The 19,457-nt window shown below is 33.9% G+C and overlaps 1 protein-coding gene across 3 annotated transcripts in view; it reads right to left on the bottom strand.

The window, feature by feature from the left end:
* Nucleotides 1-693: 693 nt before the first annotated feature.
* Armc1 (armadillo repeat containing 1) overlaps nt 694-19,457 on the bottom strand; it is a 30,538-nt gene continuing 11,774 nt past the window's right edge. For 2 of the 3 annotated variants that reach the window (XM_058574020.1, XM_046428492.2), the window contains exons 3-7: nt 17,739-17,830; nt 8,032-8,221; nt 3,786-3,902; nt 3,626-3,700; nt 694-2,891 (exon numbers count right to left, since the gene is read on the bottom strand). In XM_058574020.1, the coding sequence (XP_058430003.1) occupies nt 2,700-2,891; nt 3,626-3,700; nt 3,786-3,902; nt 8,032-8,221; nt 17,739-17,830 (666 nt within the window). In that variant the 3' untranslated portion in view covers nt 694-2,699. The remainder of the gene's footprint in view (nt 2,892-3,625; nt 3,701-3,785; nt 3,903-8,031; nt 8,222-17,738; nt 17,831-19,457) is intronic. The other variant, XM_046428493.1, reaches the window with a different exon arrangement.

Raw genomic sequence — 19,457 nt, 5'->3', positions numbered from 1 at the left:
GAGAAGAGGGGAGGGGAGGGGAGGGGGGATAGTAGAGGATAGGAAAGGCAGCAGAACACAACAGACACTAGTATGGCAATATGTAAATCAATGGATGTGTAACTGATGTGATTCTGCAATCTGTATATGGGGTAAAAATGGGAGCTCATAACCCACTTGAATCAAAGTGTGAAATATGATATATCAAGAACTATGTAATGTTTTGAACAACCAACAATAAAAAATTAAAAAAATAAAATAAAATAAAATAAAATTTTTAGTTTTCAAAGCATGATCTTACTGGATCCTAATAATGACCCAATGTAGTAGAATTATTATCTTCATTTCACTAATGAAGAAAAGTTTAGAAATTACTGTATAAGATCATACACATACACATACACAGACACACACACACACACACTTTTATTCTCTCATAACAATTCTGTAAGAATTAAGATGCATTAAACTTAACTTCATTCAATGGAGCAAGTATTAAGCCCCCTTCCCACATTTTTAAAAATAAAAACGAAATAAAAAAATAAATGAAGGAATCTGCTAAATAGTAGTAAACAACAAATCACAAATTAAATTAACTGTAGCGGTAGCTCAGTAATAGAGCCCGTATGCAGCACTCATGAGTTCCTGGGGTCCATCACCAGCACCACACAAAGAGTAATCAATAATGCATATACCACAAGAATGCAATATTCATCAGTTTTAATTATGTTACCTTTTATTATTTTACAATATACTTCAAAAATGCCATTACAGTTGCCTTAACTGCTCTATAAGACCTGGAATAAAAGAACACTTAGAATTAGAACACACAAACATTAAGCTGAAATACCTACTTGTACTGAACCATTAATACCAAAGGGTTGTAGTTTTTTAAATAAGCAGATGTGTGGCAATGAATAATAAAATAAAAACTTGTTAAAACAGAAAGTAAACTTTGCTTTAATGGCTACAGAAAGGAGGTGGTTTTTATTTCCTTTTTCAACACATCTGGTTCTGGCAGCAAGTAGTAGTATGCATTTAAAGCAATGTGCCCTGAAAGCTTATATCTTTATATCTTCTGTTTGTGCGTATCACTTTAATCAGAGACCAGACACATGAAAAAAATATTGTTCTTGATACCATCAATATCTCTCCTTCCCTAAGGTCACAATACTAGTGATCTCAAAACTCACTGGTGATGACACTTTACAATTATTTTTCTCCACTAATACTGGATGCTTTTAATTTTCTCTAAAAGACAAGTGCTGAAAACACCAAGAAATCCTCCAGGGTCGAATTGTCGCTTCACATTCTCCAAGTAGTAAAATAGCAGCTCTACATGGTGATGAAAACGAATTTCCATTTCTTTGTATTAGTTTTTAATCATGTTAACATTTAAACATATCTGAATATCGATGGATTTCCAAAAAGAAAATCTTAGTTGACAAATATTTTAGAGCTTTAATAAAGTATCACATACATGTAATTAGCTATTACCTACCAAAACAAAACAAAACAAATTAAAAAACCACCATATGTATGTATATATATTTACTTATCTTACCTTCACTGAAGTTTTTTTCTGGCTGGACATGAGAAACAAGATTAAGTGCCAATGCTGGCTTTATTTTTTTATAAACAATAATTTGGGTCTTTTTCATTCAATGTGACTACAGCATTTTCATAATAAACTCACAAAGGCAATACAAAGAAATACCTACTAAACAGGTTTCTGCCAGGCAATTCATGTTTTAAAGTTAAGACTCTACCAAAGTGGCACTATGGCATTATAGGCATTCAATTTTTGTTTTCTTTTTTCAAGTTTGTCAGTTCTTCACTATTATTATTTTTTCCCCTAGCAGGAGATAGTGTGTAGTCAGAAAGTAAGGTTGAGAGACCATTTACAGTTTCTTGCAGTCTCATGGTGGATTTATCTGAAGAGCGGATATAAACCAAAGTGAACACTAGTCAACTAGAACCACATTTGGTCACATTCAAACAGTTCCAAAAGCACTGTGCTACTATATATGTCTCCTTCTTAACTGATTCCATGTTAATTTTATTAAAATTGTAACAAATAAAATTGCAAAGTTTTTGTAGAATTGTATTTTTAGGGAACTACTATATTCAAATTAAAATATTTCAATTTGTAAAATGTCATTAGTAATATCGTTTCTAAAAACATGGTTGGCAAAATAAAAAGGCACAAAAGGGGATAAGAAGAAATATTTTCAACTTTCAGTGAAGAGTACCAAAGCATGTATCTTTCATGAAGAAAAGTAGAGAAAAATGTTCAGTAATTCATGCACAACTTGAGCTATGAAAAAACTTCTCTTCTGATAGATCCTGAGGCTTGAGGAGAAAACAAGTTTTCCTAATCACATGCTTCATGTAAAATAAAAATATAAAGCTGCACATACATACACGTTTGGTTTTAACAGTGGACCCATTTTGTTTTTTTAAAAAAGTGAGGCAATTAAACAAAGAAAAGCAAAACCAAAATACCTTCATAAACAAATTTCAACTGTAGCCTCTGTCCTTTTTACCACTCAGTGGGGTAAAATGTCCAATAAAATGTAAAATGCAGCATACACAATCATGTAATCTAAAAACTTTTCATGATAACTTATTGCAAATTGCACTTGACAGTTCACCACAACAATGGAAAACTGGCCCCTTGTTGGTTTGCACAGTCCTTGAGCCCCAAATTGAAGTTGAAGTCACCAATAAAATGATCTGGATAAAAAGTTTGCAGCTGTGCTCAACCAGCTAGCTCCACCCTCTGGGTGTGAGCCCACCCGGGATACTGCTTTGTCCTGCTCTTTAGTGGGACTCTCATCCTCAGGCAAGTAGTCAGGCAACTCTGTGTTCTCTTCTACTTCCACAGGAGTATCTTGGAATGGGACCAGCATCTGACAGAGAATGTGTTAAGAGCTAATTACAAAATCAAATTCATATACATATACATGTCCTAAGTTAAAGGTCAACTTTATTCCTCATTCTAAGTACCATATTTATTCTCCAAGGCTCTATTTCTTCTAAAATTTCCTCTTACATGATAGAAGGCTCAAATGCTGACCACTGCATCAACGCAGAAAGGAATAACTACAAATAAGAACTCAGATGTTCATCTGCTGAGGCCCTAGGAATAAATAAGCAACCTCTGTCTATATAAAGACAACTAAAGCAAGTATCTGGCTACTCTGGATTCCTAGAGACTCACTGAATCCAAATGAGCTCAAGGCATTAGAGGTTCATTTTCTTTATCACAAAAGTTATTAGAAAGAGTAGCAATGGACAAGAATTTTCATCACACACTAGCCCAATGACTGCACTTTTATTTTCAGCATTGGCAAGACCAGTGAAGGTTAGGAAGAAAGTATTTTTAATAATGAATACATGAAAACCATGTATCTTCCATATAAAATCAACAAGATATCTGCACTGAGATTTTTTTTTTTTAAAAAGCTTTCTTTATAAGTACAGACTATAAAATATACAAAAGATCTCTCTGTATTTCTAAAAAAAATTGTTAACCCAGAAACACCATATTCTTATATATGTTAACTATTTATCTAGGAATACAGTAGTCATCAAAAATAATTGAGAGTCAGAGTCAGATATAAAAATAAAATAAAACTGTTACCTCTTCCCCACTTTCACTTTTCACAACTTGCTGAGCTTTCATAACCTTGGTTGATGCTATTGCTGATGCCAAAGCCTGGGTCAGGACAAAAAGGAACAATTTTGAACACTGATTTGTTTATCTATAACCGCAAGCATATTTAGTCACTGAAAATACTAACCTCTGCTTTCAAATCTGAACGAATTCGTACCACACATCTTTGAACAGCCATTTGAAAAGTGAAGCTAATAACGCCTTTAATTTTTAACAAAGCCTCTTCACATAGATTTCTTCGAGACTGAAAAAATAAAAGCAAACTGTTGTTAAAACAGGTAAAATATTAAAAGGGAATAAATCAACTTAAGCTACACTAAAGTAGTCATTACAGTCACGTCACTTAACAAAGGGATATGTTCTAAAAAACTCATTGTTAGGAGATTTTGTTATATGAACATCATAGAGCATATTTACACAAATAGATGCACAGCCTACTACAGACCCAGGATATGTATAGCCTATACTCCTTACTGGACTGCGTATTGTAGGCAACTGTACACAATAAGTACTTCTGTATCTAAATGTATCAAACATAGAAAAAATAAAGTAAAAATATTAGGTGATAGGAATTTTTCAGCTCCATTAAACCTCATGGGACCATGATTCAATATGTTGTTCACTGTTGACTGAACATGATCATGTAGTACATGAGTATGTTTTGAAAGGAAGGGAAGAAAATATATCTATTTTACTTCTTCTATTTCATACTTCAGGGCAGAGAGTGGGGTGCTAAGTCAAGTTAATTAAATTTTATAAGATCAACAGAATAATAATTTCTGCTAGATTTTTTTCATATTCAATATTAATATATAGTTTTAATAATTTTTATCAAAAAGAAGGTAGCCTTGGGGCTGGGGTTATGGCTCAGCGGTAGAATGCTTGCCTCGCATGTGCAAGGCCCTGGGTTCGATCCTCAGCACCACATAAAAATAAATAAAAAGTTATGGTGTACAACTACAAAAAAATAAATATTTTAAAAAAAGAGGGTAGCCAATATTAATTTGCATCTTAAGTCAAAAAAGCAAATGAATAATATGTGAAAATGTGCCCCAAAGCAGAGAATCAGAGGTCAAAGGTATTTATTCTCTGGTCCTATTAAAACAACAACAACAACAAAAACTTACTAGTCTCTGCTCTAGCTTAAAAATCTCCAGGATAAATTCTAAGACTGAAGTTAGAATTAGCAGGCATTGGGCATTTGAGTCACTATTACTTAAACATTGTTCCATGGTTATTTGTAAATATTACCATATCTTACAATTATCATACATTTTCTATGGCTACTGTTTTAGTCTCAATGACCATCAAAAACCTTTGTGGTGGAGCTGCGGTTGTGGCTCAGTGATACAGCACTTGCCTTACATGTGATCCTCAGCACCACATAAAAATAAATAAATAAAGATATTGTGTCCATCTACAACTAAATATTTATATTTATACTTATATTACCTTTGTAGTTCTCATTTCCCTCCAATGTTATTCACAGCATAATATACCACAGCTTTCAAGCAAGATCTTGCGCTTATGCCACTGATTATTCCAACTCTGTCTCATCTTACTTCCAAGGTCTAGTGCCTATAATTAAGTAACTTATTTTGTCTTTTGATCCTCAGGAGATTATTCTTATCACTTCACCATCACTAACTCCAATAGGACTTTTTAATTTTTATTTTTCTATCAGACATATCTACTTGGATATCAAGTCATCACCTCAAACCAAGATCCAAAGTAGAAATGAATTAAAAAGTAGCTGAATTATATCTCCAGTCCACACACAAAATCACTACCTTAAAAATTCTCCTGTTTCTGTAGTGAGCCCAAATTCTAACCCAAAATTTCAAAGGGCATGAAAATCTGCACTTGACCAAGATCTAGACCACACCCAGTTTTCAAACTCTTTTCTACCTCCTTTTAAACAACTCATGGTTATTGCTTATTCCTTTCTTCAGCATTTTAACACTACTCAGGGAGATATTTGGGTTACAAGTCTGTGGCAGAGTGCAGGCCCACAGTGGGCTCACCAGGTGCACAGTCTATTGAATCTATTCTGCCAAGACCTGACTTCTGTGAAGCCCTTTTAGGGGTGTGGTACAGAACAGTGGCATGTTTCTATCTGTCATGGATTTAATACCAGGTAAACTTAAAAAACTATGCACAGGACATATAGCATGAGATTTAAGATTTTATAAATATAATTCTTTATTTTAAATGTGAGGAAAGTGAAAAACAGAAAAGTATCCTTCCTATTACACAGAGTCTAAAACTAAATTCCAATAACATGAGACAGAGAGAAACAAGATTCATAAAGTCATCTCATTTTTAACTGTCTGTCTCCCCTAATGAAATTACACCAATTTTGGTTATTGCTATATCCCTGGTACCCAAAATTATGCCTAACACTAGGTGTTCCTTTCCAGTACAAAAGTTAGTACAGGATGAATATTTCTAATTTCAAGAAGTATTAACAATATATTGTGGGATTCATATGACAATCAGAAGTAAAAGATATGAAAAAAGTGTAAGTATACTGTTAAAGTGTCTTATACTATACATGAAATTATACAATTTAGTTGAAGCTACACTGTAAGTCAAAGATTAGAAAATAAATCATAAACCAAGGTATGAATGAGTAAAAGAAAGAACTGTAGCTAATCAGTTAATAAAGGCATAAAATAGAATCTCAAAAGTGATCCACCTAGTTCAAAAGAAGACAGAGGAAAAAAAGAAAACAAAGAACCAGCAGGACAAATAGAAAGGAATCAGCATTTAAAAAAAAAAAAAAAAAATCAACTGTTCAAAAAGTTCTATTAAAAAGGCAAAAAAGTTTAGACTGGATAAAGAAGCAAGACCTAAATACATGATATCTGGGAGAAATTCACTTGAAATATGCCCAACTTGTTGAGAGCAAATCGGAAAGACTAATACTAAAAGCAGACAAAGTAGAATGAGTTCAGAAGGATCCACATGTTATGGAGAACTAGGATTGTATTTCTATAATACTCCAGAAGAATTTGTATAATTAATATTATTTCTACCTTAAATGTTGGATAGAAAATTTACCAATGAGGCACCTAGGCCTGAAGTTTTCTTTAAGGGAAGGTTTTTAACTACAAATTCAACTTAATAGATATAGAGCTAATTAAGTTATCTATGTCCTCTTGAATGAGATCAATCAGTGTCAAGTCATTTAAGTATTTACATATTATGCTTTCAATGTCTACAGGATGTATGTTTGTGTCCTCTTTTATTTCTGATATTGATAATTTGTGATTTCTCTTTTTTCTTAATCAGTTTGGCTATGGGTTTATCAATTTTATTGATCAAGTCAACAAATTTGATTTCACTGATTTTTCTCTATTGTTTTCATTTACTAATTTCTACTGTTTCTTCTCTTCTATTTACTTTGGCTTTAATTTGTTCTTCACTTTCCATTTTCTTTAGCTTTAATTTGTTCTTCACGTTTCATTTTCTTAAGGTAGAAGCCTAAGTCAACAACCTGAAGTCTTTTCTCTTTTGTATATAAATATTTAGGCATGTGCTAATGAATTTCTACTCTAGACACTATTTTGGCTGCTTTCAACAAATTTTGATATTATACTTTCATTTCTATTAAATTTAAAATGTTTTCTAGTTTTTATTAATTTATTCATTGACCTATAGTTTATTTTAGAAATGTGTCGGTTTCTCAAATTTTGGAGGGATTTTCTAGATACCTTTATGTTACTAATTTCTTTTTTTTTTTTAATATTTATTTTTTAAATTCTCGGCAGACACAACATCTTTGTTTGTATGTGGTGCTGAGGATCGAACCCAGGCCGCACGCATGCCAGGCGAGCGCGCTACCGCTTGAGCCACATCCCCAGCCCTATGTTACTAATTTCTAATTTGCTTTCTTTGTGTTAAGAGGACATAGACTTGTCTTATGAACCATAATATAATCTCTTAGTAAATGTTTCCTGAGCACACAAAAGAATGAATATATTCTACAGCTGGGTATGGTAAAATATTAGTAAATATTAGGTTAAGGTGATCAATAGTAATATTTTTTTGAGTCTTCTGTAGCATCACTGGTTTTACTGTAGACTTAATCTACTAATTGAGAAAGTGTCATCGAAATCTCTAGCTCTAACTATGAATTTTGTCTGTTTCTCCTTGCATGTCTTTCAGTTTTTGCTTCATGTATTTTGATGATCTATTATTAGATGCATAAAAGCCATTATGTCTTCTAGCACATAATATCCCTTTTCACTGACATAAAATACTGATATTGGGACTTCCTCTTAAGACTATTAACAAATAACACGAAACAGTTTTAGTTAACATGATTTCTTTTTCCTCTTTTATGAACCACATGTTGAAAAAACACTTACCGTATCATCAAGACCATCTATGTGCAAAACCACTGTTTTGGCACGTTTGTTTGTAGTCCCCAGAAAAAACTGCGCTTTCCTTCGACGTGAATTCACTTCATTAAAACTATCACCATCTGCCATATTGGAGGCCTGAAGAATGTCATAGATTTCAGAGGCCAGAAGCTTTGTTTCTCCTGGAGTTGTAGTCCTTGTAAAGACACATTTAAATTAATAAGCAGTTACTTCTAGTGATTCTGCAATTTTATTTCTCAACTTTCAGGAGCCTTGTTTCCTTCATCCTGATGCCTTGCTCAATTCAAATGCCATAATGTAGAAAGCATTTTAAATTTAAAAACAATAATGCAGAAAAATCCTATCAATATAGTGGTACAAAACCACACTGAAATTATTAAATAGAAAACCAACTAATAAGATCAGGTTATACAACATATCCCTGGATCATCACTAACATTTAATTCTTAATTTGAAAGTAAATGAACTTCAAAAAAGTACAATGTTAAAAAAAAAAAAAACACAAAAGGAGGAAATAAACCATGCTGTTATTCATATTATCAGATAATTCTAAGATGAGATCTTAGAACATTCAAATCAATTCTATTTTTTAATTTATGATTTTACATTTCTTTTACAAACCATGTATGTATCATAAAACCACAACTCAAAGTTTTCATTCTTAAACTTTTAAAAATCCCCATTATACCTACAAATGAGCTCAATTAAGTTTAAACCTTTCAACACACATTGGAGGTCTTAAAGTCTGTCCCCATTCAGCTATCTAAATCAGCTCCTTTTATCCTTTTATAATTCTTCAGGTTAGTCCATTATGATACCAGAAGATATCTTCTAGAAAGACCTTGCATTTTCACATATTCCTCTTTGCTGTTCTTTGTCCTGTAATGCTTTCCATATTTTCTTCAGCCAGAAGTTCTTTAGCCAGACCACAGGTTTTCTAACCTAACTTCTACCCTTGAAGTCTCAGTTTCATCACTGCCTTCAATATGAACGCCCCATTATAGTCCATTTCTCACACTACAAAGTACTGTTTGTATTGACCTTAATTTTCTACTTCTTTTACAAGTATATAAAAGCCTTACTAGGATATGTGTTCTCTTTATACCTTCCAGAGAGCCTAAAAAAAAAATCTGTATATCAAGTAATACTTCAATTTATAATATTCATATCCAGCCTAGACATGTCAGATTTTCTATCACCTCTGGAACTAAAGCTCCATATAGCTAGAAATGTACAGTGCCAGGCACTCAATCACATGAGGTGATTTTCTTGGCCAGTTTACTACAAAGATAAGTTACTTTAGCTCTGGGTTGCAGGAAATTATCAAAAAACCTATTTTGGGGGTTGGGGATGTAGCTCTCAGTGATACAGCACTCACCTAGGATATGTGAGGACCTGGGATTGATTCCCAATATAGCAAAAACAAAATAAAACAAAACCTTTAAAGCCTATTTTTCATTTTTAAGAAGATGTCTCAGCATGTTTCACAATAGTTATTTAACAGATTATTAAAAAGGTGACTGCAGTTCTCAGATATTTTAATTATTAGCCAAATATAAGCTATAGAGTGTGAGGATACAATGGTTAGAAGTACCCAGAAATTTAAGAGGAAAAAGAAAAAGTTGGTATGTTTGTTACAGCTTTCCACCTTCAGTAATCTTCAGGTGTTTGTATCAAATAAAAAAAGAATCATCTTGCTTGGCAAGGTGGTAAGGCTTGTAATCCCAGTTACTCTGGAAGCTGAGGCAGAAGGATCCCAAGTTTAAGGCCAGCCTGGGCAACTTAGCAAGACCCTGTCTCAAAATAAAAAGGGTTGGGGGTGTAGCCGGGTGAAAGTGAGTTTGTCTAGCATGCGCAAAAGCCCTGAGTTCAATCTCCAGTAAAAAATAAATAAGTAAAAACTAATGACCTTCATATATAATTATTTTTAAAACACACTATTCCAAAACTTTTTGAGAGAGAGAGAGAGAGAGAGAGAGAGAGAGAGAGAGAGGTGCTGAAGATCGAACCCAGCGCCCGCACCTGCCAGGCGAGCACACTACCATTTGAGCCACATCCTCATTCCTCCAAAACTTTTAATGTATTTTATAATGACCCAATAGTTATTTGAGAACCTGATATAAATTTAGAGACCATTTAATAGGGAAAGTGAAAGTAAAATTTTTTTCCTAAATCAATTTTGCTCAGTCTGGCTTTGAACTTGCTATCTTCATATCTCAGCCTCCTAAGCTGATAGAACTACAGGCGTGCACTACCACACCGGGTTTTCTAAATCAATTTTAATGATATTATGTCCCCACCTAAACCCATCTATTTTCTGTTCTATCAACTTTTAAGACAGATGGTTTAAATTGATTTTGACACTGATTTTGAATTACAGCCTCAAAGTAGGGATACTAACCAATGTTTGAAAAAGTTCATAAGATGGAAATTACTGTTACATATTACTAATACCACTTAAAATTTTTTAATAGTGATAAAGACACAAAGATATATACATCTTATAATAATTCTAGTAAAAATCATTAAGAAAACATCCCATGATATAAAACTAATATAAAATAGCCCTATATGCAGTTAGGTAAAGAAGTTTGAGAACTTCTCCTGTCCATCAGAACTTTCTGATGATAAAAATACTTTCTTTAGCCAGATGACCACTGAATACTTCATTTTTGCATAGGTGGGGATTGACCCAGGGCCTCCAGCATGTTAGCCAAGTATTCTACCTGAGCTACACCCCCAGTCTCCTAGAAATTTATTTTTAAATTTAATTTTAATTAATTAAAACAATTGCTAATGGCTACTATATGGGACCAGTTTTAGGAAAAACGAAGGTCACTAATAATAATAATAATAATAATAATAATAATAATAATAATAATAAAAGGTTCTTTTGCTATCAGTTTCCTTAAACCAGCCTTTCTTTTCTTGGTGAATTATTGTCCTCATGCCTCTGACTAACCATTTCTCTAGCACCCTTACTGAAATGTGGTTCTACAAAAGAATTTAGCTCCACAAAAACAAAAAAAAACAAAAAACCCCAAAACCCAACAACTCTCTATTTTCTCAATTCTCCTAAGGAGAACTGTGCTAGAATCAATCCATATATATCAGAGAAAAGATAATCCATTTCCATCTAAAGAGTTCCTTAAGGCTTCAGGGTTTAATTCTTTCATAAACCTATTCTACTAGTCCCCACATTAGCAGCCAACAGAGCAAGGGAGGAAATGGCCATTTATTCATACAAACAATTTGCAGAAGTGGTACATGTACAGTTAAGACAGTGTATCATAGCTTCAGGAGGTTGCTCACACTACTTTTATTAGAAAGTTAGGAATTAACAACAAAACTTCATAGTCACATGGGCTTGTATGTACTTAGATTAGCAAGAATAGTCATATGAAATATTAACTACTCCTACCAGAATCATTTTAAATTTCTATTTCATAGTTTAACACACTTACCACTTTCTAAAAAACTTTTTTTTCTCCCTTTTTGGTGAAAAACCATGAAAGATTCTTAATGTCATTAATACTTTTTTTCCTTGCAGTGCTGGATATTGAACCCAGGGCTTCATATATGCTAGGTAAGCACTCTACCACTGAGCTACAGCACCAGCCCCAATTTCTCCTTAAAATGGAAAAATTTTGAAAGGGTATAAAATCAATATGATGGTCTCACTGTTATTTTAACTGTCTTTCTGGTATACCTCACAGGACTCATTTTATTGCTAACTTTTTTTTTTTTTTTTAGTTGTGGATGGACACAATATCTTTACTTTTATTCACTTATTTTTATGTTGTTCCGAGGATTGAACCCATGCATGCAAGGCAAGCACTCTACCACTAAGCTACAACCCCAGCCCCCTATTGCTAACTTTTGGAGGTGTTTACCAATATCAACAACCACTTCTCCAATTCTCTAGACACCAGCTGGGTATTCTACAATTCAACTTTAACACTGACTATTTAGAGTTGGTGTAAGTCTTTACAGGTTTAAGGTCTCACTTCTACAAACTTTCCCTCATTTCAGATGCCAGTCACAAATACTGGGGCCCAAGGTTAACTATATTTCTGTCCAACTTGATTATAAATATGGTGAAGGTTCCCACAAATTCCCTTTGCAGGTTCTTAACTTTGCTGAACTCAGGAAGGCAATATTCTTATGTTTACTTGCCTATTATATAAGGATATAACTCAGGAACTGCCAGATGAAAGAGACAATATAAGGTAAAACAAAGGGTAGGTGGGGGGTACAAGGAGCTCCCATGCTATCCCTGGCATGCCACATTTCCAACACCTTGAATGCTGACCAACCCAGAAACTTTCCAAATCTCATGCATCTTTAAAGAGCTTACTCTTTAGACCTCTCCATCTTCCTAGAGGGCTAACAGTTACAATCCTTTAGCCACTCATTTTTCTGGTGACTATGTCTGTCCTGAAGCTATTTAGGGCCCTACACTAAGTCATTAGCATACTCTCATGTGTGATTCAAAAAGGGTTCAACATGAATTTACAAAAAAGACACTGGCTAGGGTTTGTAGCTCGGTGATAGTGCTCTTGCCTCTCATGTGTGAAGCACCCTGTTCAATACTCAGCACCACATAAAAATAAAGATACTGTGTCCATCTACAACTAAAAAAAAAAAAAAAAGACTGTTATTACTCAGAAAATTCTAAGAGTTATAGAAGCTCTGTGTCAGGAATCAGGAACAAAGATCAAATACATTTTTTGTATTATATCATACTTTGGAAATACCACTAATTAGTTGTCTATATTGAAAAGTTTCAAAATGTTATTTTTTAAAATTTGTACTAATTAGTTATACATGACAGCAGAATGCATTTTGATACACTGTACACAAATAGAGCACAATTTCTCATTCTCCTGGCTATACATGGTGCAGAAAACACCAGTCATGCAATCATACATGTATATACGATAATAATGTCCCTCTCATTCCACCATCCATCCTGCCCCCACACTCCCCTCTGCCCAATCCAAAGTTCCTCCATTCCACTATCCTTCCTGCCCCAACACCCCCTACCACTCCCCCCCTCCCCATTATGGATCAGCATCCACTAATCAGAGAAAACATTCAGCCTTTGGTTTTTTGGGTTTGGCTTATTTTACTTAGCATACTCTCCAGTTCCATCCGTTTACCTGTAAATGCCATAATTTCATTCTTCTTTAAGGATGAGTAATATTCCATTGTGTACATATACAATTTCTTTATCCATTCATCTGACTTGAAGGGCATCTAAGTTGGTTCCATAGTTTAGCTATTGTGAATTGAGCTGCTATAAACACTGATGTGGCTGTGTCACTGCAGTACGCTGATTCAAATGTTACTTTTCAAATACAACTGAAAAGTGAACTCTGACCTTTATTATGTATCAAAAATTATTTTCCAGCCAGGTGCAGTGGCTCCCCAGTTACTAGGGAGGCTGAGGCTGGAGGATCACTTGAACCCAGGAGTTCAAGACCAGCCTAAGCCACAAAGTAAGACCCCATCGCAGATAATAATAATAACAATAATAATTTTTATTGGTGTTGTGTGTGGTCCTGGGGATTGAACCCAAGCAAGTACTCTATCACTGGGCTACACCTCAGCCTCTAATTCCTAATCCTGCAACACAAAAACCACCTTAACTTTAAAATGGTTCTAAGAAGAAAGGCAACTGCTCTTCTTTTAGTAAGAATGAAGTCAGAAGTAAGTACATTCTGCCCCTTGGGTCAAAACCTGTTTGTTTATCTTATTGCCTGTGCCTGTTTTCACCCACAAGGGCAGAGCTGAGTAGTTAAAATAGAGATCACATTTCACAAAACCTAAAATTGTTTTAATTTGAGTTTGTACAGGAAAAAACCCCCAATGAACTGTTTTAAGCAATCACAAAAAAAGACACGTTGAAATATTGCAGGGGGCGGAGCAAAGGATGTACACTATAACTGTAGCCATTAAGAATGACATGACAAGAGGATGGATCTACAGAAGAATGCTCCTTATGTGTTGTTAAACTACTACTACTATACTATCTTTATCTGTTGTAAGACAAAATAGCACCAGAGTTCTTGAAGACATCATATAAATCAAAGCAAAATGGGGCAACAATTTCAAGAATCTCAAGAAAACAAAAGGTGAACCAAGGATCCAGTCTACTTGTCCTTCAAGTCTCAAGGTAACAGAAATAGTTTTAAACATAAAAGAAGTCAAATAGTTGAGTTTTTCTTGAGCAATCTATTAGAGATTGAGCTTCAACAAATCAAGAGCTTACTGGGAAAACTTCAGCAAAAGGACTAATAATGAGCAGTTTATGCATTTAACTATAGTGTAAAACTAAAATAAAGGTGGGTAAGAGAATGGAAGAATATATAAATGCTCTGATAAGGGAGAAATAACTTAAAATAAAAAGGGCTAGGGATGTAGCTCTGTGGTAGAGTGCCCTGGGTTCAATCCCACTACCACACATGACAGACCACCATTTATCATGGCACTATTTCAAAATTGACAATTCTGGTAAGTTCCCCAGATGAAATTAGACATTTTAAAGTTAGGATGCCACATTTTATTAAAGTGGCTTTTCTTTATAGTTCACATCATGTTAGACAGCCACAATGCTTCAGAAAATACATCGTCTATCAGAAGTATTACTCTTAAAATACTAGTTAACAAGTGCTTTAAATTGAATTTAGACATTCTTCCAAATTGACATTTTGAATATTCTCTTTGCAAAGGAATTCAGGCCAAAAATACAATATAAAAGATTCTAATCTCAAATAACAAGTTTTTATTTATAGAACAGATTAAAACTAGAATATAATGTTAGATTCATTCTTAGTGACAGAAACTGAAAATTCTTTCAATTAAAGAATCAGAAGTGACAGTGACTTTGAAATCTATCTAATTGTCAATCTTGTAAATGTCAATATGACCTCAACCTAAACTTTGCTGCTGAATACATGTTAACAATCTCAGCAATATTCTCCAGCAAAGCATAATACAGAGACTAAAGGATAAAGAAATCAGTATACAGAATTGTCCCTATTTTATAAAATATTCTTCTCTGCTTCCCAAGTGAAGAATAATCTCCATGCTCTCTCCCTAGTTCCTTTTTTTTATTTTTATTTTTTCTGGTTTCCCTTGATAACTGCCAGCTATAAGGTTCTCGATAGCTCTTTAGTTAGTAAGGCAGTACCCCTTCACGACAAATTTTCTGGGTTGTTCTGGAGTAGAGGAATATTACTACTCTGGTACCTTCTTAGGTGCATAGTTCATAACAGCATGACCAACTCTTTCCCTAACTCAGTACTCCCAAACAGAGAGATGCTAATCTAAAAGTGTGCTTCTAATCCCGTACTGATCAGCTTGTTTTTATGGAACAATCATATCAAAGAAAGCAACTTCAGTATACAATATAGATCCACTGTATTCTACAGTTTTCAAGGTGATTTCATAAAAATAGAATGCCAATTAGTTTATACCAGTTAAAAATAATGATACATCAGTCATCTGTATATAGTAACACAGATGTCAAAATGCAAAATAAGTTAGGCAAGGTGCTGTATACCTATAATCCTATCTACTCAGGCGGTCGAGGTAGGAGGAGTACAGGTTTGCTCCAGCCTGAAATCTTGGCAAAACTTTGTCTCAAAATAAAAAATAAAAAAGGGCTAAGGATGTAGTTCAGTGGTAGAGTGCCCCTGGGTTCAATGCCCAGAATCAGAAAAACAAGAAAAAGGAAAAGAAAATGCAAAATAATATTTAAAGAATAGACATTTACAGTGTCACTACTATTATACAAATACATACAGAAGTATCCAAAACAAGCCAAGTAGCTAGGCAGAGTAGCACAGGCCCGTAATCCCAGTGGTCCAGAAAGATGAGGTAACAGCAACTTAGTGAGACCCTGTCTAAAAATAAAAAATAAAAAGGGCTGGGAATCTAGCTTAATGATAGAGTGCCTCAATCTCCAGTACTACATAAGAGAAAGAAGGAAAAGAAAGAAACAAGTAGAAAAGGAATTGTAATAAAAATACCAGAGCAATTTAATTTATTTAAAATAGAATATCATGCCAAGTCATGAGGAAGTTCACAATACAATATTAAACATGCTGAACCAAAACTTGATTCTAACACTTCATAATTTTGATATTTACAAGCTACAACACAGTTCATTAACCTTCTGATAACCACACTAACATAGAATCCAAATACATTAATAAACTTCTAAGATGGTAATACTGGTAAACAAAGATAACTTTTAAAAATCTTTAAAGTCAACCTTCAAATCTGAGATATCCAACAGTCAAATGAACTGCAAAATGTATATTAAAATTATTACATTATATCCCCACTTTTAAAAGGGCTATAGAACCAAATTATAATGAAGTATTAATGAATATGTATCTCTTACTATCAGAGGAGTAAACAATGCTCACATTTTGCTCTAAAAATATACAGTTCACATATGAATTTAAAAAATAAGCCACTTGCAGAAGCCATGTAGATACACTGGATAGATCTCCCTTCAAGAAAGTCTTTGCCCTTCTGCTACAGTCACAGAATAACCAACAATAGTGGCTTTCAGATCCATTACAAACCCAAGGAGGTGTTCTTCCCAGATATTCTCCAGCCAATGACTGACTAATGAGGGTACAAAAATCTGGCCATTTCTGCTCAACGTGGGACTCCTCTAAAGGGCAATCTTTGCTTAGAACTGCCCACTGAATTGGCTGTCAGACCTGTATTGTAATATGCAAGTGTCCTTGTCCCATTCAGCTCGATTTCTTCTTTCAAAGATGTCAAATCTGCATTGTGGTCTAGAGACTTTCTCTGCCTAATTTTGCTTCATCTCTCTTTAACTTTATAGACTTTATCCCACAATACAGCTCATTTATTCCTACTTCCATTTTAGTATGATGATTGCCAAGATAAAGACTTGTACTGACACCATTTCTCTTACATACATAAAAGCAGTTTCCCTACTATTTTACTAACATATTTCTCATCTTTCATACATACAACCACATCCTTGAGTCAACCAAGGTAAGGAAGTTTTATAGGCTAATCAATGGTATCTCTACTCTGAATTTGTGAAGTTCAAATATAAAGTATATATTAATATTTCAACATTATTTTTAACCTAAGTTCCCACATCTATTTATTTGTACCACATATTTCCAATATCAGTAACTATACCTGTTAAAGATATACACAAACTACTCATTCAAAACCAAGTCTCTTAGGTCTCCAAGAAATCTCTCAATGAGGTTCATGAAAATTTCACCCGAAGTACTTTTATTACCATGATCCCAATGAAAGTTCTTTTGAGTAAAACCAAGATGAAGTAACAAAGAACACTGTCCCACACTACATATCATCAAATGTTGCTTTCCTGGCAATCAATTTATATATACCTAAATATATGATTTTTTCTTCTTAAAAAATTATTCATAAGTAGTGTTGTCTCACATTTAAATAAAATCAAACGTTTTCATATGGATTATTGTTACTATCAATGTTTATCAAAACCATAAAATTAACCATCAAAATATGTTTGGACATAGGACCTAAAAAAGTACACCTTTTAAAATTTCAAATAAAATAAATGAATAAAAATAGAAAATAATGTCAGTGAATTATAACAAGACCCATTTTTCTACTACATGAGGGACACTATATATTGTACTTACTTCTGTATAACATTTTGCAAGCTTAACATCATACCCAATTCTCCTTTCATCTTTTCTCTGTTGGCACGACATTCCGCCAAGTATCGAAGAGCCTAAAGCAGCAACAGGAATAGGTTATTCACATGTCCAGGACGTTTAAAATTAAAATCTCTACACTAATTGCAAGAAAAAAGAGAAAATAAGATTTCAATTTTTAGAATCAATTGGTTTTGGAGTGTTTAGAAATTTTAAGTGTATGATACAGTCTCTGAAATGATCCTCTGATCTGTAGAGGCTAAATCTGTTCTTTGGAATAAAACTTCCTAGTTTATCTGCAAGGTCAAAATCAAGTTGTTCTGGTTTTACTTCATCTTGACAAGGACACAAGAAACTATATTCTACTTATCAGTCTCAAGTAGTAGTCCCAATAGCCATTAACTTTCTAGATGCTTTTTACATGGAAATTAAAACAAATTGCTGAGGGGGACAAAACATACAACCATCTTTATATGAACAGATTCTAGTTTTACAACAATTCACATTTAAAGTGAAAAACAGAACATGAACTAAAGCTCACAAATTTTCTATTTTGTGAGTTCACTAATTTTTCAAGGTGTGTTTTTATTCTTAATATTTAAAGTACATTTTTACAAAAGTACTTCCTTCACATACTGCTTCTTTAAGCATCTCATTTAGGCTTTCTCCTTTATATATAAATATTGCTGTCATCTATAGACTTTCTAATCACTCATCATTCACTGAAGACTCTGGTACCTAATTCTCATGGGAGTATCTTTATGGACTATGCTATCCAAAATTCTGCCATCTCTGTTCATTGACCTTTCACATTTACAATGGTCCTTTGCTTTCCATTTCCAAAGGGTTTGGTCTATAACAAAAAATGTACCACCATCTATGAAATTAAAAACTTAACAACCTCTTTCCCTTCTGTAAAACACTCCTACTGTGACTTCAAACTCATCCCAAAAAAGTTTGACTGCAATGGGAACTGCCCTCTCTCCATTAAAAAAACAGGACCATTGTGTTCAGACACTGTTCAAGTCTGTAATCCCTAATAAAAGAGAAATAATGAGGTAGGTCCTACAATTGCTCCATTTTCCTGCTTTGGTGATAGTTTCTAGACTATAAAGAGGGGAAATCCAAATGGAGCCTAGTGGTCTTTCTAAGTTTGGAAGACAGAGATCCAACTTGAAGAGGTTGGAATAGCTAGAATTTCCAGAGCAGAATAACAGGTAGGAAGGATGTGTACTCCAAGAAGAGTTATAGATATCTACAGGGGTGCCCAAGAATCTTCAGTTTGATACTGATCTGCACGTGCTTGGGATAAAAGGACACTTGGCCACCAGGAAGTAAGGAAAACAATTCTTAAGAGATCACAACTGGCTGGGAACAGTCTAGAATATTACTTATCTATGAAGTACAGAGACTTCACCATAGTCTGAGACATCAGGGAGAACCCTCAGAAGAGCTTCACCTAAGCAATGCAGTTACTACAGAATAAAGCTTACTTTACTCTAACAAAGCTCAAGGCAAATATTAAAAGAATCAAATAGTCCCAAGTAATTAAATGGCAACCCAGAACAATGTTCGAGAATATTTATAGGAATATCAAAAGAATCCAAATATCCCAAACCATAAAATTTTTAATATCTAGCATTTGATTAGAAATTACCAGGCATGAAAAAATGGAGGAAAATATGACCCATAACCAGAGAGGAG

Source organism: Marmota monax, unplaced genomic scaffold, assembly GCF_021218885.2.
Source record: "Marmota monax isolate L192 unplaced genomic scaffold, Marmota_monax_Labrador192_F-V1.1 WCK01_AAM20220418_F8-fsc00044, whole genome shotgun sequence".
NCBI lineage: Eukaryota > Metazoa > Chordata > Mammalia > Rodentia > Sciuridae > Marmota > Marmota monax.
The sequence above is the reverse complement of the archived record's forward strand: the minus strand, read 5'-3'. Positions and strand labels throughout refer to the sequence as shown.